Source organism: Bos mutus, chromosome 3, assembly GCF_027580195.1.
Source record: "Bos mutus isolate GX-2022 chromosome 3, NWIPB_WYAK_1.1, whole genome shotgun sequence".
Taxonomy (NCBI): Eukaryota; Metazoa; Chordata; class Mammalia; order Artiodactyla; family Bovidae; genus Bos; species Bos mutus.
This window is the reverse complement of record NC_091619.1, coordinates 98,933,889-98,960,236: the sequence shown is the minus strand read 5'-3', so window position 1 is coordinate 98,960,236 and position 26,348 is coordinate 98,933,889. Positions and strand designations below refer to the sequence as shown.

The window sequence follows — 26,348 nt, the reverse complement described above, 5'->3', positions numbered from 1 at the left end:
TAAATGAAAATCACCATCAAAAAACCAAAATGAAACAACAACAACAAAAGTCAATGTGCTGCTAGGACTTTGTCCCTTTCTCAGCAGCAAAGAAGTCCCAGAGATCAAGATTACTGTAACCAAGAAGTCCCGAGAAGACTACCCTAGTTTAATTTTGGTAGCATCTATATATTCAGATATCAGTACACAGCTACCATATAACAGCTCTGGTTAGAAGATTATGTAAACCATAAATTCTTACCTTAGTTTTATTTGGTTGTTTAGGTAAAAGATACCTCATACAATCTCTAGCACATCTAAGGATAGGAACACAAGTACAGATAAGTTCATATGGATACATGTACTGAACAGTAAGAAATCAAGGTTCCTGCCTATCTCCCATGGCACTACATGGTCCCTCATCTGTCTGTCTCTTCTCTGCTTTCCTATGTGACTCATGGCTTTTCTAGGCAGTCTATCACATTATCTTCCATGCGGCTTTAACTATCACCCTGATTCTGACCATGTAGCATAGTTGCCTATTCCCAATTCCTGACTTCAGTTTGTAGAGCCCATCCTTACTCCCCTCCATCTCTATTTAGCTAAGGCCAGGAAGCTGTGACTGCTCTCTTATCCTTCCAGGTATACATGAACATGTGTGTGTGTCTGTAACAGAGAGACATCTGAGATATGTGGTGGACATTGCTAGCAATCAATTCATCAACAGTAGCTGATTTTATTAGTGCCCTGACTGTATGACATTGAGCAAATTATTTGAAGCTTCATTTTCCTCTTCTATAATATGAAATTAATACCAAATGAGAGAATTAGTTTAAGGAGTGAATGAACTGAAGTGTGTAAAGTACCCAGAACAGTGCCTGGTACATGGATGGTGCTCTGAAGGCCAAACCCTAAGGGTGTATGTCCTGCATACTGGGTTTTAACACTAGGAGAGGCTGATTACAATTTTGGGTTCTTCTGAACAGAAAGGAAGTATTCAGTTTTAATTCTTCCTTTTTTAAAGATTAATCTCCTCTACATCTCTTAAACTAGCTAGCAGGTCTAACAGGTCAGGAAAAGGAAAAGAAAGACAATTCTTTCCCCGGGTTTCTGTGCTAAAGGAAACCAGTACTAATTCTGGTATAAACTTCCTGTCTTCCAAGGCTTCAGCTCAGACAGCCAACATACTGCTTGAGTGCTTTACAGGGCCAGTCTCCTTTTGGAGCAACTGTTGCTAAGTCACACAAAAAGTTCCAAAATGGCCAGCTTCCTTAAGCTTAGATCAGATTACTTTGTAAAAGAGGAGAAACTTTTAGTTTACCACTCAGCCTCAAGAGACATCACAGTGATAATACTCAGTCTAAGCTCTGCTCTGGCCATAAAATCCAACACATTTTTGAATTAAAAATTTCAGACAATCTTTGGACTATCCATCTGTCAAACTACATTCAGAAATGGATTAAAAGACCTTCTAAAACATATTTATGTATATCTTTTTATTTCTTTAGAGCAAATAATTGAATTACATTACACTGAAAATATACACTAATACTGCAATTTGCCTTTTTTTTTTTTTTTTTAAGTAAAAGTATCTTGGAAATCTTTCCACATCACCACACAGAGTCATACTTCATTCTTTTTAACAGTTGCACAATAATATAATTAATTATCTTGTTTAAACTGTTACAACTTTTCCCTGTTATGAACAATGCTGCAAAGAACATTTTGCAATGAATATTTCCATACTTTTAAGTAAATATTTCTGTGGGATAGAGTCTTTGAAGAGGAACTGCTTAGGCAGGGAGTATATAGTTGTAAGTTCAGATAGGTATCATCAACTACCCTACAAAAAGTTTATGTAGAAAAGTATAAGAGAATTTCCCCACAGCCTTGCTAGCTTCATCACAAAATTTAAAAATCTCTGTCATACAATAAGGATAGTATTTTAAAACTGCTTAACATACATTTTTATTTATGAGAGTAGGCATCTTTTGATGTATATTAGCTTTTTCTACAAACCCACTACTTACAGCTTTTATCCATTTTTCTACTGAGTCATTAGTCTTTTTCTTATTGATTTTAAGTGCTCTTTGTAATGTACAGAAACTAGTGTTTGGGATAGCTTGGTATTTGTTATTTATTTCTGTTGTTCTTTAGTTGCTAAGTCGTGTGTGTCCAACTCTTTTGTGACCCCATGGACTGTAGACTGCCAAGCTCCTCTGTCCATGGGATTCTCCAGGCAAGATATTGGACTGGGTTGCCATTTCCTTCTCCTTCTCCAGGGGATCTTTCCAATCCAGGGATCAAACTCACATCACCTGCATTGCAGGCAGATTCTTTACCACTGAGCCCCTTGGGAAGCCCCCCTTTATTTTTATACCATGTTTACTGGATTTTTTTTCCCCCACAACACAGAACTTTAAAAACTGGTATTAGTCAAACTTATCAATCCTCTTTTTTTTTTTTTTTTTTAATGACTTCTAAGATTTATTTGATACTTGGAAAGCTTGAGTTAGAAATAACTCAAGATCACATATTGATGAAGCTAAGTGCCTTAATGCACATGTAGACTAGCAGACATTCAGCACGACATTGGCATCCAAGTCAAACAGTGGTATCCCTAAGGCAACTCCTGCCACATCTTTATTACCCCAGGCACTACTTCCTGGGCCAATGCATTACTTCAACTGGTAAATGTTGGACGTGGCGATGCTCGTCAACTAGATATGATGCAGTCAGATTTGCAATTTAGAAAAGTCCCCAGTAGTTTTGTGAAGGATGAATTAAAAGAGGACAGGCTGGAGGCAGAGGCCTAGCAAGGAGAATGCTATATTAAGCCAGCTGGGAAACGATAGACTCTTAGCTAAAAATCAATATTGAACGACATTACCTTATTAAGCTCAGCCCAGTAACTGTTCAGTCTCTCCCTCCCATTGCTGCTGGAGCATCTTTCTAAAGCATAGCTGTCATGACACTCCTGCTGCCTGAAGTGTCCTTTTCACATTTATTAAGACTGGGGATCTCTGACTCATTTTTTCTCTTTTGTTTCATAATATAATTTTCTCTAGGTTACAGAGACAATGGTCTGTAAAACTGTATTCATCTTGGTATCCTCACCCCCCAACATAGCAATTGGAATATATTTAGGTATTTATTAAATGTCTATTGTTCTGAATTTTTTAAAAATTATAAGTCCAATTCATTTTTAAACTTTTAAAATATATATATATATATTTTGTAAATTAAATATAATAAAATGTACCTATTTAAGAGTTCCTGGTGGCTCAGATGGTAAAGAATCTGCTGGCAATGCAGGAGACCCGGGTTCGATCCCTGGGTCAGGAAGATCCCCTGGAGAAGGGAATGGCTACCCACTCCAGTATTTTTGCCTGGAGAATTCCAAGGACAGAGAAGCCTGGTGGGCTACAGTCCATGAAGTTGCAAAGAGTCGGAAATGACTGAGCAACTAAGACTTTACTTTTATTTAAAACACACAGTTCAATATGTTTTATCAAATATATACTACTGTAATCACTACTCCAAATCAAGATATAAAGTACTTCCATCTTCCCTCCCAAATTCCCTTGTGCTTCTAGCTCACTATTATACTACTCTTCTATACTCTCGTACTACTTAGCACATTTACTGTAATAATTTAACCTGCCTGCCTCTCTCTAAACTGTGAGCAACCTGAAGGCAGAAACTATTGTTTCATCTTTAGCATCCAGCAACACAGGTGATCAATGAAGTCTTTACTGTGCACCAAGTACTACTCTAAGCTCTTCACAAGTATTTTTCACAATCACCATTATGTGTCAGGTACCATCTGTTCCAATTTCCAGCTGAGGAAAGTGAAGTACAGAAAGGCAGACACCTGTCTAGGGTCACACAGCTCAGTTTAAGTTTCTCTTGTCAAAGACTGTACAGGTTTTCTTCTTTCCACACCCTTCCCTATAGCTTTTCTACTCAACTGCAGAAATACTCATCTTCTTTAACGACTGATGTACCTAATTACTTCTGCTGTCTAAACTGTCACAGCATCTCCTTTTCTTCCATTCATCAAGCATATATTGAATGCCTTATCAATCCAGGTAGGAATCTAATCTCAAGGAATCTGCATGGAAGACATTAATATGTATTAATAGACAATTAAAATTTACAGGGCCAAATGGTAATTTTCATAGGTGAGAGAAAGGATTGCTAAAACAGTCCTTTTTTGAGGCTGTATCTCCTAGGTTTCCTTTTCCCCATCTATCTCTAAAGGAGTCATTTTTATAACCAGATTACTATAAATGCCTCCTTTACTCTCACCAAGTCTGAGAGGTAGAGGGGGAGAAGGAGGGGGAGAAGGAGGGGGAGAAGGAAGATATAAAGGTTTTTAAGACCCTGAGGTGGGGAGGTTGTTTGAGCTGAGGCTCCGTATCCTCCTCTGTTACAGCAAGCTCTGGCAAAGTCCCATTTGGTGGAGCTTCTGGCCAGGAGCCATAGAATCACCAAATTGAGGCTGGTCCTCCAGGTACATACCACCACAGTACACTTGCCAGGTGGGGGACCTGCTAACCAGTGGGGGTCAAATGAGCTACAAAGGAGCTGCAGCAGCCAGGATGAGGCTGGCTTTGTTGCAAAACTACTGCATATTCAGATACCAAAAGCTAAAATCCCATTTGGTAATGCTGTTAGATTTTTTTTTTTTTAAGTGCAAGAGTAGTACTGAAGTATTGTTTAGGGATACTGAAATATTTATACATAATTACAATTGAAATCATAACAGATGAAATTATAATAATTTGCTTTAAAATAATCTGGTATGACAGTGGCAAGATTGGTGGTAGCAAATATAAACTAAGATTAGCCATGAATTGGTGACTACTGAAGTTGTATGAGGGCTTGCTCAAAATTCTCCAAGCCAGGCTTCAACAGTACGTCAACTGTGAACTTCCAAATGTTCAAGTTGGATTTTGAAAAGGCAGAGGAACCAGAGATCAAACTGCCAACATCCGTTGGATCATAGAAGAAGCAAGAGAGTTCTAGAAAAACATCTACCTCTGCTTTATTGACAACGCCAAAGCCTTTGACTCTGTGGATCACAACAAACTGTGGAAAATTCCTAAAGAGATGGGAATGCCAGACCAGCTGACCTGCCTCCTCAGAAATCTTTATGCAGGTCAAGAAGCAACAGTTAGAACCAGACATGGAACAACAGACTGGTTCCAAATTGGGAAAGGAGTAAGTCAAGGCTGTATATTGTCACCCTGCTTATTTAACTTATATGCAGAGTACATCATGTGAGCAGAGTACATCATGTGAGCAGAGTACATCATGCGAAATGCCAGGTTGGATGAAGCACAAGCTGGAATCAAGCTTGCCGGGAGAAATATCAATAACCTCAGATACGCAGATGACACTACCCTTATGGGAGAAAGCGAAGAACTAAAGAGCCTCTTGATGAAAGTGAAAGAGGAGAGTGAAAAAGTTCTCTCAAAACCCAACATAAGATCATGGCATCTGGTCCCATCATTTCATGGTACACAGTCAAAGGCTTTGGTGTAGTCAATAAAGCAGAGGTAGATGCTTTTCTGAAACTCTCTTGCTTTTTCTATGATTCAGCGGATGTTGGCAATTTGATTGCTGATTCCTATGCCTTTTCAAAATCCAGCTTCATGACAAATAGATAGGGAAACAGTGGAAACAGTGAGAGACTTTATTTTTTTGGGCTCCAAAGTCACTGCTGACGGTGACTGCAGCCATGAAATTAAAAGATGCTTGCTCCTTGGAAGAAAAGCTGTGACAAACCTAGACAGCATATTAAAAAGCAGACACATTATTTTGCCAACAAAGGTCTGTCTAGTCAAAGCTATGGTTTTTCCAGTAGTCATGTATGGATGTGAGAGTTGGATTGTAAAGAAAGCTGAGTGCCGAAGAACTGATGCTTTAGAACTGTGGTGTTGGAGAAGACTCTCGAGAGTCCCTTGGACTGCAAGGCGATCAAACCAGTCAATCCTAAAGGAAATCAGTCCTGAATATTCATTGGAAGGACTGATGCCGAAGATGAAACTCCAATACTTTGGCCACCTGATGCAAACAACTGGCTGATATGAAAAGACCCTGATGCTGGGAAAGATTGAAGGCAGGAGGAGAAGGGGATGACAGAAGTAGACATGGCTGGATGGCATCACCGACTCGATGGACATGAGTCTGAGCAAGCTCTGGGAGTTGGTGATGGACAGGGAAGCCTAGAGTGCTGCAGTCCATGGGGTTGCAAAGAGGTGGATGTGACTGAATGACTGAACTGAACTGAAGCTGTATGAGGGGTACATGGGAGTTAACCGCATCACTTTCTCTACTTTTTTATCTATGTGAAATTTTCCATAGGAAATAATTTTTTTTTAAAAAGTCTCTACCGTTACTGTATCCTCTCTCAGCATGTCAAGGCCAGGACCTGTTTGACAGTGATTCATTTTCACTTGAGATTAAAAAAATAAACCCTTTCATGGCAAAGAATTAACTTCACTTTTAAAACATGGATAGCCCAGACACTGGTAACTAGAAAATGGGTCCTGATAACTTTAATTCTGTAAGGGCAGAGCCCCTATCTGCTTATTCACCATGGATCCCACAGCTAATTTAGCACAATGCCTGCCTTGTAACAGGAACTTAATAAATATGTGCTGGTTGAATGAAAAAACAGAATAAGTCAGAAGGGAGCAGGGCAATACTGTCCTGGTGAGAGAAAACAGAGAAACAACAATAGCTGGGAAAGCTTTCCAGGAGCCCAAATAATTTGTTTTACCATTGGCTCTACATGGGGTTTCTGTCTATGGGGTCGCACAGAGTCGGACACGACTGAAGTGACTTAGCAGCAGCAGCAGCAGGAGTTATAGGTGGTAAGGGTTAGGATGCTGCAAAAAAATATTATATTGGGCATGGAGGGACAATTTCCCTTCCCCTCAATATTCTTGTATATATCCAAGTCCACCAGTCAATAGCATGCTTAGCACTTAAACTCAGGTTCTCAGACTTCCTTCCCCAGCTCGTCTGAGGGAACTTATTGATGTCGTACCAGCCTGACTGCTTTCCAGTTACCACCAGTACTATGCAAGGTAGAAACTTATCCAGAAGCCATCAAGGAAGACTAGCTGTTCCTCTTCTTAACCAGGTAGTTATTAAATTTTTTCCTACCTGTTCTTCTGAGGACTCTAGTTGCATTGCCTATCAAAATCCTTGAGATTAGGCTTCCATGTTGGCTCAGTGGGTAAAGAATCCACCTGCCAATGCAGGAGACATGGGTTCCATTCCTGATCTGGGAAGACCCCACATGCAGCGGACCAACTAAGCCCATGTGCCACAACTATTGAGCCTGTGCTCTACAGCTAGTACACCACAACTACTGAAGCTTGTTCACACTAGAGCCTGTGTCCACAACAAGAGAAGCCACTGCAATGACAAGCCTGTACATCACAGCTAGAGAGTAGACCCCACTCTCTGCAACTACAGAAAACCCGCGCGGCAAAGAAGACCTCAGTAAAAAAATAAACAATAAATAAATAAAATTATGTATGAAAAAAATCCTTGAGATCAACCACAAATGGAAGTTTTCTTTCTGGAAACCCACCCACATCCTGTGATCTGCCAGACAGTCTCTGGCAAGTGTTTAAGGCCCACAGTTCTATTATCAAAGCAAAACTACACAAAGTACCAAATTTCTTAATTCATGAAATTAATGAATTCATGAAATTCATAAAACTTCACTCGGAGAGGTGGACTTCTTTTACAAAATTGGAGGAAAACTTGCTTTTCTTTCTTTTCTTCTCTTGGGTAAGTGTCTGGCCCTTTGCTAAGAGGGCCCATCTATGGGACAATTGCCCAGGGAAAGGACATCCTCTTGGAGACAAATAGCACAACAGTTGGGGAGCTCACCCTTGCAGAAAGAAGGAAGAGCCTGAAGCTGTGTAGAAAGATGCTTCATACGTGAATATTAGTTTTATAAAAGTAATTTGCTGGTTATCATGGCACAGGCCCCCAAAATATAAGCTGGTATAGATGAATTATGCTGATAACATAATTTCGTTTCTATAATAAACTATGTTATTTATACAAACTAGTTATTTATATAACTGGTTATTATCAAGGTTTAAAACTGTTAACTAAGTCACAGGGTAGCTTAAGTGTTGTGAGTTTGACTCAATCTCCCTCCTTCTTACTTATTTTCCATTAGGAAGTCCACAACGTATTTTTTCAAGCAGTAGAGGTGGGCGTCCACAAGGCCTGTGTGGAAACGTATTCTTGGGTGCCTGCAAAAAGAATGAAAGAGAAGAGGGTCACATGAGTTCCATTCTATTATTAGGTAGTACGCGTTAGGAAGTTTCTGAGGGTCAGAGTCATGCTGCCTACACCTCACTCTGGGGAGACCAAGAAGGTGATTATCGGCTCTGATGCTATCACAGAAAAGGTTGTCTCTTTATTGAAGCCCTATTTCACACTTTATGAGGTCTTTAGGCTTCCAAAGACATGAAACCAAAACTGGTAAGCCACCAAATCACTGACAAGTCATCTTCTATTTTACTACAAACTCCTACCCACGATTCTTGTAACTAACATTTTCTTGGTTCTACTCCAACTGCCTCACTTCCTGCAGGACATACTTAAGCCATGCTTTCCTTTAGTATTTGATATACATTACTCCATGTTCATAGAAGATGAAGTAAAATTTTATGAATACTCTCTAACTCCCTACTCTTAATTATTCATCAGGAGTTTCCTCAGGTTTACTTTCTTAGGAAATCTTCCCTGAGGACCCAAGTTTGTGTTCCTACAACACTTGGTACCCACTTCTACCAGATAACTTAGCATAGAGCAAAGTAACAGCCTACTTACTTGTGCTCTTTCCCACTAGACTAAAAGTTAACTGAGGGCAGAGATTTATTTTTTAAAATATTTATTTGGCTGTGTTGGGTCTTAGCTGTAGCACACAGGAGCTTTTGTTGTGACGCATGAACTCTTGAACTGTGTCCAGGCGGGCTGCACTATGCAGGCTCAGTAGCTGTGGTGCACAGGCTTAATTGCTCCCTGGTATATGGGATCTTAGTTTTCTGACTAGGGATCGAACTTGCATCCCCTGCATTGCAAGATGGATTCTTAACCACTGGACTACCAGGGAAGTTCCAAGATTTATTTTTATAGTCTTAGTACTTAGCACTGGCTCTCACACAGAATGGATGTTTGATAGTGGCTGAACAGACAAACACACAAATAAATTAGGTCAAATTAAGGCATTTGCCTAGTTGCTATTTATTGGCTTCCCTGGTGGCTCAGTGGTAAAGAATCTGTCTGCCAATGCAAAAGACATGGGTTTGATCCCTAGGTCAGGAAGATCCCCTGGAGAAGGAACGGCAACTCACTCCAGCAGTCTTGCCTGGAAAGTCCCATGGATGGAGGAGCCCAGCAGGCTAGAATCCATGGAGTCGCACAGAGTTGGACACAATTGAGAGACTGAACATGCACTAGTTCCTACTTAGTCTACTAACTTTGGTTTCAGCCTGAAGAAATGGCATGTTTCTTTAAAATGTTCAAAGTCATTTTATTTAATAAAATAAAAGATAGTTGAAGGAGAGGAGGGGAGGAGTAGGGTGGAAGAATAGCAGTTAGTTCCAATTGTAGCTGCCTGGTTGTTATCTTCTACTCTGTGTTACTCTCCTTTGACTGCTTATAGTCTGAATGAAAATTATTCTCATAGGATCTAGATACTTTAGAAGTAATTTCCCAGGTGGCACAGTAGTAAAGAATCTGCCTGCAATGCAGGAGACAAAGGGGACACAGATTCAATCCCTGGGTGCGGAAGATCCCCTGAAGGAGGACATGGCAACTCACTCCAGTATTCTTGCCAAGAAAATCCCATGGACAGGAATCTGGTGGGCTACAGTCCACAGGGTCCATGCGGTCGCAAAGAATCATACACAACTGAGCAACAGAACATACACACACACCACCCTGGGCTTCCACTCTTTTGGGAAGAAGGGGGAACAAAATGCTTCCAAAAGAGCAAGAGAAAAGTCGGATTTCAGATCTCACATCTATAACACACACACCCCCCAAAAGCCAATTACTGTATACAGTGAGGATAAAGAAGAAAGTTACATCCCAATTATCACTTCCTGAAATTCCTGAGTTCTAAGAAATTCTTCAGGAAACAGAATTTTGCAAATATGGTTACTTACCTTGTGGTGCCCAGGTTTGATTTGAAGTTCACACTATGATAATTCTCCCTTGATCTAACCCATTTGGAAAGCTGAACTCTCTTGTTCAGTTCCTTGGTTTGTGAATTCCTTAACTCATTCAACATATTCTACTTAAATTATTCCATCCTTGCACTACCTTATGAATTATATATCTCATATTTATAGCTGAAGTCAAGTTGTATCATACACCTGGGGAAGGAATAACTTAAAAGTTTGAGTAATCATCGTCTAAATTCTTACCGATCCCTACCTCATATGGCAATAATATTCAAATAGCATTTTACAGTTTATAAATTTTTTCAGCGTTTTACTCTCATCATATAAAGTAGGCAAAACAAAAAAATTCTTCCTTTAAAAACAATTTCCAAAAATTTAGCTGGTACACTCAACTCTAGAGATTTAGCTACAAATTTGAAATACAGTAAAGGAACAGAGATGGGCAATTCAGAGACTTTTTTTCTTTCACATGAAATTTGTATTGAATGCAAATCTTGGGACCAGGATTTAATGCCATTTAAGTTGCCCAAAAGGTGTTTTCTTATTTTATTTTTCCCCATTTAATTGTTTTTAAATGGCATTAGAAATAATTGATATTTTAAAATAAAACAAAATAAAACCAAAAAACCTCAAAGAGGCACCAGTAAATATGGGTAACTGGTTGATTGCTCTGGGCCAAGAAGATGTTTTTGATTTGTACAAAATAAAGAAATCAGTAATAGAAATGATAAGACATTTAGAAATAGTTATAATATTTCTAGGACAATATAAGCCATCAGGATTATTTTTATAGACTTATTTTTTAAATAGTAAGTTATATAATCTAGAATTCAAATTTATAGTGTTTAAAATTTAAGGGAAAACAAGCATCTTTTTATGATCTTAAAAACAGGAATACCAGTTTTTTAAAGCAAGGGAAAAAAAAGCCAACAGGCAGTAACTATAATTATTAATATTATTTTAGAATAAATGAGGAATGTATAAATGAAATAAATACTGGGAAAGATGCGAGGATAAACATTTACTGTTTAACTGCAATCGATCTTTGCAGTTAAACAGTAAATGCTTATCCTCGCATCTTTTAAAGTATCCTCAAGAAAGTCCTTAGCTGGTTTGTACAATTTACTATTTTAACCATTTTCAAAGATATATAGTTCTGCGGGATTAATTACATTCATTTTGCAGTACAACTGTCACCAACATCCATCTCCAATACTTTTACATCTTCCCCAATTGAAACTCTGTATCCATTAAACACTAACTCCCCATTCCCTTCTTCCTCCCAGCCCCTTGCAACCACCATTCTACTTTGTCTTTATGATTCTGGCTACTCTACTGCTGTCGCTTCAGTCCTGTCCGACTCTGTGGGACCTCACAGACGGCAGCCCACCAGGCTCCCCCGTCCCCAGGATTCTCCAGGCAAGAACACTGGAGTGGGTTGCCATTTCCCTCTCCAATGCATGAAAGGGAAAAGTGAAAGTGAAGTTGCTCAGTTGTGTCCGACTCTTTGCGACCCCATGGACTGCAGCCCACCAGGCTCCTCCCGCCATGGGATTCTCCAGGTAAGAGTACTAGAGTGGGGTGCCATTGCCTTTTCCAGGAACCTCATATAAGAAGAATCATACACTCGTTCTTCTTGTGACTGGCTTATTTCATTAGCATAATGTCTTTACAGCTAATGTTGAAGCATGTGTCAAAATTTCCTTCCTTTTGAACTCTGAATAATATTTCATTGTATGTGTGTATCACATTTTCTTTACTGATTCATTTGTCTATAGATACTTGAATTGCTTCCACCTTTTGGTTATTGTGAATGATGCTGCTATGAACACGAGTGTACAAATATCAATTTAATCTGTTTCACACACACATTTCTTAAATTTTAATTACGGAAATTTTCAAACACACACAAAATAAGAGAAAAACATAATAAATTCCTATGTGCCCAAATAGTTTCAATTATCAACATTTTCTAATCTTTAAAACTTTTTGCTGCAGTATTTATTATGGGTTAAATTGTGTCCCCCCCAAAAGATAACACACAATACCTGCGAATATGATCTTAATTGGAAATATGACAACTGTAGATGATCATATTAAGGTTAGGTCATTCAGTTCAGTTCAGTTCAGTAGCTCGTTGTGTCCGACTCTTTGCGACCCCATGAATCGAAGCACGCCTGGCCTCCCTGTCCATCACCAACTCCCAGAGTTCACTCAGACTCATGTCCATCGAGTCAGTGATGCCATCCAGCCATCTCATCCTCTGTCATCCCCTTCTCCTCCTGCCCCCAATCCCTTCCAGCATCAGAGTCTTATCCAATGAGTCAGCTCTTCACATGAGGTGGCCAAAGTACTGGAGTTTCAGCCTTAGCATCATTCCTTCCAAAGAAATCCCGGGGCTGATCTCCTTCAGGATGGACTGGTTGGATCTCCTTGCAGTCCAAGGGACTCTCAAGAGTCTTCTCCAACACCACACTTCAAAAGCATCATTTCTTCGGCACTCAGCTTTCTTCACAGCCCAATTCTCACATCCATACATGACCACTGGAAAAACCATAGCCTTGACTAGCTGGACCTTTGTTGGCAAAGTAATGTCTCTGCTTTTGAATATGCTATCTAGGTTGGTCATAACTTTTCTTTCAAGGAGTAAGCATCTTTTAATTTCATGGCTGCAGTTACCGTCTGCAGTGACTTTGGAGGAGCCCTAATCCAACAGGACTAGTACCTTAATAAAGGGGAAACTTGAACACAGAGACAGATATGCAGAAGGAAGACAATATGAAGACATGAGGAGAATGCCATCTACAAGCCAAGAATGCCCGAGGTTTCCAGAAGATGGAAGGGTGGAACAGATTCTCCTTCATAAACCTCAGGAGGAACCAATGCTGAAAATGTCCTGATTTTGGATTTCTAGCCTCAAGAACTGTGAAGACAATAAACTTCTGTTGTTCTAGGCCACCCAGTTTATAGTGATTTGTTAATAGCAAACTAATATAGTTTTTAAAAGCATATTCCAGACACAAAATCATCTTACGGTAAATATTCCAGTATGTGTAGTATGTATTTCCAAATGATAAGGACTATGAAATACAATCATTATGTCACCACACATAATAAAATTATCAACAACTTCACAACATCTAATATCCAATCCAAATCCAGATTTCTCTTTTTATAGCTAGTCTGTCTGAATCAGAGCCTCACAATGCATTTGGCAATTTCAGTTTAAAAAAGTTACCCCTTTGTATTTCCCTGACAAGCCATATGATTAGAGTGAATCATCTGTTTTGTAGAACACTGACTGCTTTGAAATATCATTAAAAAAAATAGATTTATTGATACATGCCACTGAGAAACTAAGCCTGCACATCTTAACTAGAGTCTCAAGCAGCCAAATAAATATATTTTTAAAGATGTATAACATGATCCTTGGGGCTCAGACTATAGCACACTGATTATCCCAGGACTCTCCTATGCTCAATTCTCTTCTCAGTTATCTATCGCTTTGTGTAAGCTTTTTTTTTTTGGCAGACAGGAGTCATGTCTTGAGGCTGGCGAGATCAGTTCCTGACTTAGAATAAAACCTGTGCCCCCTGCTACTGAAGCATGAAGTCTTAACTACTGGACTGCCAGGGAAGTCACAGTAAATAGTTTTTTGTTAATTTTTGTTTTTGAAGGCATAACCCCTGTCTTGCTGTCCACTGAACTCAGGGTAGGCAAAGCATGAGTCGGGAAGCTGGAAGAGAACTCGAGGAGGCGTAGGAACTGCAGACATGTTTATTCTCTCCAGGATGGCACAATAGCAAGACATGCTATATTCTCTCTTGGTGGACCCAGCAGGCAGTCACAAGGGCTTTTCAGGTGGTGCTTATATAGGTCATGATGCACATGTGCAGTGCTACAAATGATCTCAGCTGTTACATAACCATGCAAAGTTATTATTCACAAAATGTGGGGTAAGAGCAAGAGGACATGGGGGTGAGAGGGCCTGACCACCACCATATTGACTAATTTGCTCTTTCTCTATATTCTACCCCTTTAGGGTCTCTCACCTCACAATCCAGGCGCAGTCCATCTTCTGCGATATTTCCTTGGCTTAGTAACACTGACCCTTGAACCCACATTCTGCAACAGCAGTAGATGCTACAACAGCACATAGTTACATCCCTAATACATAGCAAAACCCAACTCCAGGTATCACCTGGAACTCATGCTGCAGTCCTTGTCCTCATGGGGTTAGAAGAGCCACCCACCACATGTGGAGTGCCTTTATCTTCCATGGCCAAGTCTAGTCCACTGTCTGTCCTTGTGAAATTGCAGGGCCCTGAAATTTCAGGGTTTTTATTAAGGACCCACAAAACCCCACACACGCACCAGGCCCACCCCTTCAAAGAGCAGATTTTTGGAGTTTTCACAGCCCATCCACGTGACTCTGTATGCCTTATAACCTCTGGTGCACACTGTTCTAAATCTGCAAGAGCATCAGAGGTTAGTAGCAATCATGGAACACAGCCTTTATAGTATACCTCCGCACAGGGAGCCATCCAATTTCTAAAGGTAAGCACACAGCCTTTACAGTATTTCAAAGTGGAAAAGGGCATCCGAAGGAACATCCTTGGATGCCATGTAATTTTCTAGCTGAACCACCCATATCTCTTGCTGTCGGTGTTTCCCAAACTTGGTAAACTGCTGTTCCGGTCTCAGTTGCCTCCATAGCTCTAGGAGCAGAGCACTAGGCTGTTCATCAAATTTATTTCTGTCAACTCCCGCTGCCAGCAAATCAGCCCACATTTGCATCTGTGAACCCGGATGGGGCCTTTACCAGTTGGCCCACCCTCTTCAGGGTCTTCACACGTCTAATCCCCTTCGCCTGCCACCATTCCACTACTTCTCCCAAGCCTGCCACTATTGAGGTGGCAGTTAAGGAACCAAAAGGGTGGACAAGATATTGTTGCAAATGGCAACTTGCATGCCACCTATAAAATGCTTGTCATCTTCTGGAGGCTCCTCCGCCTGCCAGACCAGTACAGAAGCTGATAGGGTGGATGTCCAGCCAATTCCAAGCATGGTGATGGTTTCCCAGTCATCACCCACCACCTTGAAGTCCAGGTCCTCATTGTATTTTCTGAGCTTCACTTGCCATCCTGTGAAGCTGTCTGCAGACTCAGTGGTTTCCTCGGTGCTCCACAGAGGTGGGTTCAGCAGGACCTGATCCAGCTCTAAACTTGCCACTGTGGTTTCACTTTCCCTTTTTCCTTTCTTCTTTCTCTACAGTGGGGTTGCTCCTTGCTCACATTTCTGGACTTCACCCTGGCTGCAGAGTTGGTGCCGTTCCTCTTCTCTTTGGCCTCCTTGGTACCCAAGGCCTAGCGGGACTTCACCTTCTTGGCCCCATCCTTCTGCTGCATGACAAGCCTTACTAACAAGTGGGGGCCTGGACCTGTAGTCCGAAAAAGATACAATTCTGTCTCACTGTCAGACACACTGGGTTCTTTAAGGCCACGAAGTTCTTGCTCTAATTCCAATATATATTGCTCTAGTTCTTCCAAGCGTCTCTGCACAGCCTTCAGGGCAGTCAGGAAATCCACCCATGGTGCCAGTGGTAGTCCATGCCACCTTGTCCGGCAAATGGGAACTTATCACCTGCAACACCTTCTCAATGCTATATGGTGATTTGTCCACTGTCTCCCGATCTTCCACTGGGGCCCATGCTGACAGGACCATGGCCACTGGCTTCCTCCATCCATTGGAGCCTCAGGCTCCTCTACCTGCTGTGTATCCTGCCGACTACGCCAACTATCTCACTGTTCACTGAAGCCAGGTTAGGCAAGGTGCCAGCGAGGAAGCTAGAGGAAACTTCGAGGAGCTGTAGGAACTGCAGACATGTTTATTCTCTCTGGGCTGGCGCAGCAGCAGACATGCTATAGTCTCTTGTAGCTGACCCAGCAGACACAGCCTCAAGGGCTTGATAGGTGCATGCAGTGCTACAAAGGATCTCAGCTGTTAGTAACCATGCAAAGTCATTATTTACAAAACATGGGGTGAGAGCAAGAGAACGTGGGGTGAGAGCGCCTGACCACTGCTATCTTGGCTAATTTGCTCTTTCCCTACAAACCCAAGGACAAAGACCAGGAGAGGAAAGTAACTAAATTTTGGAAGCTGTAAAGAAGGATAGTGGTAACAGACTTAGCATACCTAAGAAAGCTGAATTCTAAACCAGCCATAAAGAAAGCTGAGCACCTGATTTGTACTGCAGAAGCCCTGAAAAGATCAGAAATTGGCAGCATAGCTTTTACCCACTAGAAAGTTTAGAGGAGTACTTGAGGAGTTTCAGCTGGTTAGTAGCAGTGGGGATCCTAATGTAGATAAACAGAACGCATTTCAAGACTTTCCACACCATCAGCAAAATAATCAAGAATGTGAACCCATTTCTCATCATCTGTAGTCCCAGAAATAGAGATGTGGCCATGATCCTTGAGGTTTTGACTTAAGTTCCTGTCTTTTTCCAAGATGAATGTGTGAATATTTTATTCAATTTTTAAAAGACATCGTTTAGAAGCTTGTTTTAATATTTTCATTATCCTTCCAGTAAAAAACCTCGACTAGTATTCAAAAGAAAACAACTAACATTGGAGAAAAGCCACATGATTTTCTTATTAAATATTTGGCACAAACACATTTACTTACAAATTATTAAAAACACATGTCTTTCAGAAATAGGAATTTAAGAGCTGGGGAAGGGCCATTAAAGAACAACTGAGCCAATTTCAGCTGGGGAAATTGAGGCTTAGAGAAGCAAAGTGATTTGCTCAAGGTCATACAGCTTTTCTCTCTCAAGATTAAATTCCAAATTCTCTGGACTTGAATTTCTAGTACCATGCTCTTTCTATCAGTAACATTCAACATTCTTTTCCACTACCTATACTGCCTCTCCAAGTCAGTAATACATCAATTTGATAGGGGGGAAAGGTGCTTGATGGATGCTGTGCCTTCTCCAAATCCACTGAGGCAGGATGAATTTGGGCCCACTGGAATAAAGTTATCAGTACTACTTGATGACAGAGGGAGAATGTCTCTGTACCTGACCATAGGCTGAGCAGAACTCCTACTTCAAGTGTCTTACACTATCTTATTTTCCAGGACCAAATACGTCCAAGGCCCAATAGAAGAGAACATTATTTGCAGTCAAGCAAATACTTCATCCTCTACTGGACAGTGAGAAAACATGGGATGTACATTCCATCCTCACTGTCCTTTTCTGCTACAACCAGTACATATAAAAGTAAGAAAACTTGAAAACAAGAGGCTTCTGGCTCTGTAACTCCTACCTTTGGAAATTCAGTTTGAAAAGAAAGATAGGAAGCACTGTCTTCTGGTATTCAAAAAATGCTTGAAAATCTGCCCCAGCATTTACTCAAGGCCCTGAGATCAACAGGTATGAAGGAAAAATATACCTCCATCTGCTCTTCATTTTCACCTTACCTCTTGGCTATGTCCATCTTCTTTGCTCCTATCATGCTTAACCTTGCTCTCTTTGGCAGGGAACTCTGAGGCTAAGATATTTACTAACAATTCACCATACAGAATAACAAACTAGTTCCCAAGGAGGTTAAAGAGAAAGCAGGAGACAATCTCCAGCTTCTAGCTGTGATTACAAAAACATAGGACTCTGGCTTCTAAGAATTTTATGAATAAACCTGCCAATCTAATGTAGCATAAACATCAGTGCTTGGTGGATGCATAAATGAGTCAGATCCCTTGTTTCACATAATAATAGATGATCACAAGTAGTCCCTTCTGCATTCCAGAGGACACAATCCCTTTGCTCTTTGGAGTCTTGTGAATTTAGGAATGCAACACTGGATTTCTTTTCAGGTCTTATACCTTAAACCTGTCCTGCACACTGCACACTGTCAGATTACCTTTCCCAAGTCCAGAACTGAAAGCATTCTCTCTCTGCTCAAAATGTTTTTAATAATTCCCCAATATTCAAGCCCCTCTATTTTTGTACCAATTTACCAGCCTCAACTCCTGGTGCTCCCCAATAGAGAGCTTCCATTTGGGCCAAACTGTTTCTAAACAAGTCTTGCATACCCTGTCTCCCACACCTTTGCTCAGAACATTCTCCCCACACAGGATTCAGCTTCACATGTACCTTTCTATATCAGACCCAAATCCATTTTTCAAGCTGAAATTAATCTATTTTGCTTTCTTGATCACCTCAGCCCCTAGAGTTTGATGCCTCCCTTGAATTTTTAGAACACTGTTGGCCTTATTGTTCAGAATCTGATATTGTTTACTACTGTTTGTTAGGCTTTTATATGCATAACCTTCCCTTCCACCAAGGCTAATGTGAACTCTTTGAGATAGTCTCCTGCCTCCTTAAATACCAAAACAGTGGTTTAACAAGAGGAGGAAACTCAATAAACATTTGCCAGTTGAATATAGTATTCCTGAAAAGTATAAAGCATGAACTAAATGGAAAAGGCCTGTCTCTAACTAGATAAATGATATGGAACAACTTCTTCTTCCCTTGGCTTCCAGTATCATTATCTGAAATATATGGGCCAAATGACCTTCTAGCTGTGATAGCATGATTCTAAAATATCTATAAAAAAGATCATATTGTCAATACAATAAGAGATATCCTTTAATTGCATCTTATGTTCTTGGCTCTTCTAAAATATAAAGAAATCCTCCTCTGTTTCCTAAAATTTTATTTTGATAAATTGTTTAGGAAAAATAATCTGTAAGAACCCTCTTACTTCTTTCCTCAACAGAAAAAATTCCACATCCAGTCTGCCATATCCTGACTGCTGTCAGAAACAAGCTACGTTAAAATGGCTCCATCATAGATACTCTTTATAGACAGGGAGAGGAAAAAAAAAACTCTAATGGGGCTGGTAAACTACAGCCTGCCAGCTGGCTTATCCTGCTTCCTGTTTTCGTAGATAAAGTTTTACTGGAACACAGCCATGCTCATCTGGTACATATCTATGGATGCTTTTGTGCTATAACAGCAGAGCTGAATAAATGCAACAGAGACTAGATGGTCCACAAAGTCTAAGATATTTACTATTTGTCCCTTATAGAAAAAGTTTGCCAATCCTTGTTCTATACCTCAACGTTCATCAGAGTGCCAAGCCCTAGATTATAGACTTTCAATCATAGCTGGTCACTAGGTGATTTCCCACTTATTCATTCAACAAATATTTATTGGAATTTCTTATTTCTAACTAATCCTTGTTCATTTCCTCATCTGTAAAATGGCATATAATAGAATCTACTTCATAGAAGTATTGTAAAAAAAAAAAAAAGCTTTAACACAATGCCAGGCACAAAATTTGAAAAACTAGAGCTGCTGTCTTATCGTCTTCCTTGTCATCATCACCATTACCACCACCACCACCACCACCATGATGCTTTCCTTATGTTAGAGGAAAAGTAGGCTCTCTCTGATGGCCATGACCACTTAAGGAGAGAACACTAGCATTTCTCAGGGTTTACTTTGTACTTAGGAAAGAGCTATACGTTGATAGCACTCAGACTGCAACCACAAGAATAAAAGAAATGTTCCTCTGATATGAAATGGCAGTTGATCATTTAGGCTTCTGATACCAGAAATAACAAAAACTCAGTATCTTTTCCAGAGTTAATGAGGAAGAAAAAAATGATTTGAATTTATGAACACCGCTCTTGAGAACTTAGAGATTGCTGGCAGCCTCAAACTCCAGCAACATTAAAAGGCAACGTGACATTAAATGAGTCCATGGACGGATTCATATGTGAAATTAAATGAGTCCACTGACTACCTTCCAAATCAACCATCTACCGAATTTGGTTACAAACAAATTTTCTCAGTTTTTGTGAGAACTATGATTTTTTAAAAGTCCAACAGCCTGATATATGTATGTAGTTTTTTCTAATTCAATCCAACAAGTAAATGTTGGACTGAAATGGGTGTCTACTTTTCTCTAACACAGTGTTTGTCACGTCTCTCTAAAATGTATAGTTGTCTGAGGAAATAAGTATGCTTTATGTTCAGATATGCAGATGATACCACCTTTATGGCAGAAAGAGAAGAACTAAAGAGTCTCTTGATGAAAGTGAAAGAGGAGAGTGAAAAAGTTGGCTTAAAGCTCAACATTCAGAAAACTAAGATCATGGCATCCAGTCCCATCATTTCATGGCAAATAGATGGGGAAACAGCAGAAACAGTGGCAGACTTTATTTTCTTGGGCTCCAAAATCACTGCAAATGGTGACTGCAGTCATGAAATTAAAAGACGCCTACTCCTCAGAAGTAGTTATGATCAACCTAGACAGCATATTAAAAAGCAGAGACATTACCTTGCCAACAAAGATCCGTCTAGTCAAGGCTATGGTTTTTCCAGTAGTCATGTATGGATGTGAGAGCTGGAGTATAAAGAAAGCTGAGTGCTGAAGAATTAACGCTTTTGAAGTGTGGTGTTGCAGAAGACTCTTGAGAGTCCCTTGGACTGCAAGGAGATCCAACCAGTCCATCCTAAAGGAAATCAGTCCTGAATATTCATTGGAAGGACTGATGTTGAAGCTGAAACTCCAATAATACTTTGGCCACCTGATGCGAAGAACTGACTCATTTGAAAAGACCCTGATGCTGGGAAAGTTTGAAGGTGGGAGGAGAAGGGGACAACAGAGGATGAGATGGTAGGATGGCATCACTGACTCAATGGACATGAGCTTGAGTAAACTCCAGGAGTTGGTGATGGACAGGGAGGCCTGGCGTGCTGCAGTCCATGGGGTCGCAAAGAGTCAGACAAGACTGAGCGACTGAACTGAACTGAACTGATACTCTTTTTGGGATCCTTCATAATTCTGGATAATAAAATCCTAAATGATTCACTGGGGGAGTAAAAGAAGATTTAAAACCAAGTGCTGGATTTCCCTGGGAGTCCAAGTGGTTAAGACTCTTGTGTTTCCAATGCAGGGGGCAGGGATTCAATTCCCAGTCAGGGAACTAAGATCCTGCATGGCGTGCCCCTCCCCCAAATCCTTAAATTATTTTACCAAGAATCCTTTGTATCTCTGAATGCATCTTTTGACCACATGAGATATTAATTATATTGAATTATCTTTCTCTCTTATGTCTACTAGATTCTAATTTCAAATATTCTCATTTTTATCTAAAGTACTGGATATCTTAAATTCTTCCTTTATATATAAAATTTGATTTTCAGTTGTGTCACTTCTGTTCTACGTAATTTTAAAATTAATTAATCCTGTAGTTATTTGGTCCTCAATTTATTTTCTTGGTTCTATAATATTTTCTTTTATCTCATTTTGTTTTCATAACACCATCTCATCACTGAACTCTTATTTATTAAATTCACAGTCCATTGAGTTGTTCTGCAGTTGTAGAATTATATATATATTTTTTGCCTTTTCTTTGTTTAAATATAAATTTATTTAGAATTATATATTTGTAAGGAAATTCTTTGTATTCAGTTCAGTTCAGTTCAGTTGCTCAGTGGTGTCCGACTCTTTGTGACCCCATGAACCGCAGCATGCCAGGCCTCCCTGTCCATCACCGACTCCCGGAATCCATCTAAACCCATGTCCATTGTGTCGGTGATGCCATCCAACATCTCATCCTCTGTCATCCCCTTCTCCTCTTGCCCTCAATCTTTCCCAGCATCAGGATCTTTTCAAATTAGTCAGCTCTCTGCATCAGGTGGCCAAAGTATTGGAGTTTCAGGTTCAACAAGAGTCCTTCCAATGAACACCCAGGACTCATCTCCCTTAGGATGGACTGGTTGGATCTCCTTGCAGATCTTCTGCAACACCACACTTCTTTATAGTCCAACTCTCACATTCATACATGACCATTGGAAAAACCATACCCTTGACTAGACGGACCTTTGTTGGCAAAGTAATGTCTCTGCTTTTTAATATGCTGTCTAGGTTGGTCATAACTTTCCTTCCAAGGAGGAAGCGTCTTTTAATTTCATGGCTGCAGTCACCATCCGCAGTGATTTTGGAGCCCAGAAAAATAAAGTCAGCCACTGTTTCCCCATCTATTTGCCATGAAGTGATGGGACCGGATGCCATGATCTTAGTTTTCTGAATGTTGAGCTTTAAGCCAACTTTTTCACTCTCTTCTTTTACTTTCATCAAGAGGTTCTTTAGTTCTTCTTCACTTTCTGTCACAAGGGTGGTGTCATCTGCATATCTGAGGTTATTCATATTGCTCCTGGCAATCTTGATTCCAGCTTGCGCTTCCTCCAGCCCAGTGTTTCTCATGATGTACTCTGCATATAAGTTAAATAACTTATATGCAGGGTGACAATATATAGCCTTGACATACTCCTTTTCCTATTTGGAACCAGTCTATTGTTCATGTCCAATTCTAACTGTTGCTTCCTGACCTGTATACAGATATTCACTGAGTTGTTTTTCTCAGGACAGGTTTTTGCAGTACATTTTTCTTGCTTTAATTTTTGCTGTAAGTTTGCACAGTTGGATCCATTGACTCTTTTGGTCTTATTCAGCTTTTTTTTTTTAAAAAAAATAGTTTTATTCATTTTTAGCTATGCTGGGTCTTCCTTGCTGCACAGGCTTTTCTCTAGTTGCAGTGCATGAGTTTCTCGTTGTGGTCACTTCTCTTGTTGCAGAGCATGGGCTCTGGAGTGCACAGGCTTCAGTAGTTGTGGCTAGTGGGCTCAGCATTTGCAGCTATCAGGCTCTAGAGAACAGGCTCAGTTGTGGGGTGCATGACTTAGTTGCTCCGCAGCATGTGGGATCTTCCCGGATCAGGGATGGAACCCATGTTTTCTGCACTGGTAGGCAGATTCTTTACCACTGAGCCACCAGGGAAGCCCATGCTTGTTTTATTTAGTGTGATATATTATAGGTGAATTCTTTTTTTTTAATGTTTATATTTATTTATTTGGCTGCACTGGGTTTTAGTTGTAACATGTGGGATCTTTTAGTTAGAGTACGTGAGGTCTTAATTGTGGCACGGGGGATCTAGTTTCCTGACCAGGGACTGAATCTAGGCCCCCAGCATTGGGAATGCAGAGTCTTAGCCACTGGACCACCAGGAAGTCCCATAGATGAATTCTTATCTTTCATCCTTTCATATTTGAGAGTGGCTATCATGTAAGTCTTGGTTATTTTGTATTCTGTGTACTTTTCTAAAGCTTCAGGGAATGATGTGCATGGGAGAGATGGAAAGGGTATAAGGAACTCACCAAGGTACCGTAGAGTCTTTGTTCGATTATTTCTCTTTCCCAAGATTCTGTTAAACATTCTTGTTTCATTCTATATACCTAAGGAGTTACCCCATTCCTATGGAAGTCTCTAGCTTCACCTTATTTCACCTGTTCATTGTTTAAGGTCAGATCTTTTGTTTCTGTTAGAGTCAACCTCAGGGAAAATTGTTCATTTTCCCTAGTGCATCACTTACTCCTCAGCAGTGTTTCCACTGCTTCTCAGTCAGAAGATAAGTGTACAGATAGGTACTCAGTTTGCTTCTTTTCAGATCTGGAGCTATTAGTGAGAATTTGCAGGATTTCATTAACACATCAGTATGGCTTCTGGGGAATGCTGATAGGGTGGAGCTGAGAGCCCACTGCTATTCCTTTCTGTTCCTCATTGGAATCTTGCTTCTTTCCTTGGTCACCAATTTTTGAGCTTTATTGTGTTTAATTATCCTACTGTGTTTGCTACTGTTGGAACTCTGCCAGTTTTTAAATTTTTTAATTTATTTACTTAATGGTTGTGCTGGGTCTTCATTGTGACGAGCAGGGGCTACTCTTTGTTGTAGTGCCTAGGCTTCTCAATGTAATGGCTTCTCTTGTGGTGCACAGGCTCTAGACACACAGGCTTCAGTAATTGCAGTACTCGGTCTCAGCAGTTGTGGTGCACAGGCTTAGTTCCTTCATGGCATGTATAATCTTCTTGGACCAGGGATCAAACCTGTGTCCCCTGCATTGGCAGGTGGATTCTTACCCACTGTACCACCAGGGAAGACCCTCTGCCGGTTTTTAAATTATTTCTCACACTTGATTAGAAACTAGTAGTAGGAAGTTCTGTGGTATAATCTGAAGTAGCCACTTTAATCCACAAGTGTTTTTCTCAAGAGCTGTTTATTTATAGGTGATGTTTACTATGTTTTGGTCACCTACTATGGAACAGGCATTATGCTAACTGTTTTACATACATTTATTGGAAGGACTGATGCTGAAGCTGAAGCTCCAATACTCTGGCCATCTGATGTGAAGAGCTGACTCATTGGAAAAGACCCTGATGCTGGGAAAGACTGAAGGCAGGAGAAGGGGATGACAGAGGATGAGATGGTTGGATGGCACCACTGATTCAATGGACGTGAGTTTGAGCAAACTCCAGGAGATGGTGAAGGACAGGGAATCCTGGTGTGCTGCAGTTCACGGGGTCGCAAAGAGTTGGACACGACTGAACAACTGAACAACAAATTTCCCATAGCAGCCCTATTATTATTAAACTCATTTTTACAGATGAGACAACCAAAGCTCTAATATAGAACTCTTATCCACAGGAGTAACTGGGCCAATTGAAACTAGAGTTTAACTTCATTTTCATTAAAATATATACTCTAAAATATGTCTTCTACCTCTACTGTGCTGGAGAGCAAAACAAACAGGAAAAAACACACCAACCAGTGGAAAAAACATACCAACCAGTAAGACATTTTTCTTTCCCAATTTTCCCTCTCACATTCATTTCATCCAGGCTCCAAACATTTATTAAGCATTACTATGTAGTGGCATCAGGCAGTGACGCCCACTGAGGATAGTGGGTTCTGAAGTCCAAGCTGAGGAAGTAGTCAATAAAATGCTGATTAAAGAAAATGTGACTATGTTGCCTATGTGTAGCCATTGGGATGACTACTATGAAAAACAAAACAAAACAGAAAATAACGCATGTTAATGAGAATATAGAGCAATTAGAACCCTTGTGCATGGTTGGTGGGATTGTAAAATGGAAAACAGTATGGACACTCCTCAAAAAATAAAAAACAGGAACTATCAAATAATCCAGCAATCTCACCTCTGGTATATATCCAGAAGAATTCAAAGCAGGATCTCAAAGGGATATTTGTACATCCATGTTCACTGCAGCATTATTCACAAAAGCCAAGAGGTGGAAGCAACCCAAATGTCCACTGATTGATTAACAGAGAAAATGTGATGTATATACACAATAGAATTTATGAAGCCTTGAAAAGGAAAAAAAATTCTGACACATGCTACAATGTGAATAAACCTAGAGGACATTATACTAATTAAGTGAAAGAAGCCAGTGACAAATACAAATAGTATATGATTCCACTTATAAATGGTACTTAAAGTAGTCCAATTCAGAAAAACAGAAAGTCAAATGGTGGTTACCGGGGACTGGGGAGAGGAGATAAAGGAGAGTTGTGAGTTTCAGGTTTGCAAGATGAAAAAGTTTCAGAAATCTGCTTCACAACAATGTCAATGCATGTAATGCTACTGAACTGTACCCTTAAATATGGTTAAAGTGATGAATTTTATATTGTGTGTTTACCATAGTTAAAAAAAAAAACAGGAAGTTCTATAACACTGTCAGAAAGATAGCTCTGTTTCCTGTTCTCTCCACAGCCACTTGCTCTGCTCTGAAGCAGGATTTGATTCTACCTTGGCCAAAAAAGACAGGGAAAAGCTAAGCTTGTGTGGTGAAGAAAAGCCTCTATCCTACCTCATGGGAAAACATTCACATACTTTTGTCAGTTTCACACAGATTAATCTAGTTTTCATTTTGTCTTTCCCATCCACTGGGTGGTTTTATTTTGTTTTAAGACAAGGAGAACTGCCAAAAAGAAAAACCCCAGGGCTTACTTCTGTAGGATGGATCCCTTAATGATCAGCTCCTCATCCAAGTCTGCTTCATTAGCCATGAAGAGCAGCCTCTTGCCTGTGCTGTCCACTCCAACGAAGTCACGCTGCTCCACTGAATCACACACAAAAAGGAAAATCAAACAAAGCCATTGGCCATGCCTGTGTGACTAAGTCAGGGGACAGGGCACCTGCTCACAATGCTTTTGGAACCAAATACAGGAGTGAGTATTATTTAACACATACTCATCACAGTGTTT

General features: G+C 40.2%; 1 protein-coding gene across 1 annotated transcript in view; it reads right to left on the bottom strand.

The window, feature by feature from the left end:
- Nucleotides 1–26,348, bottom strand: part of EIF2B3 (eukaryotic translation initiation factor 2B subunit gamma) — a 113,493-nt gene that overhangs the window by 33,868 nt on the left and 53,277 nt on the right. Inside the window, exons 5-6 of the mRNA XM_005894189.3 lie at nt 26,092–26,203; nt 8,181–8,270 (exon numbers count right to left, since the gene is read on the bottom strand). Coding sequence (XP_005894251.2) covers nt 8,181–8,270; nt 26,092–26,203 — 202 coding nt within the window. The remainder of the gene's footprint in view (nt 1–8,180; nt 8,271–26,091; nt 26,204–26,348) is intronic.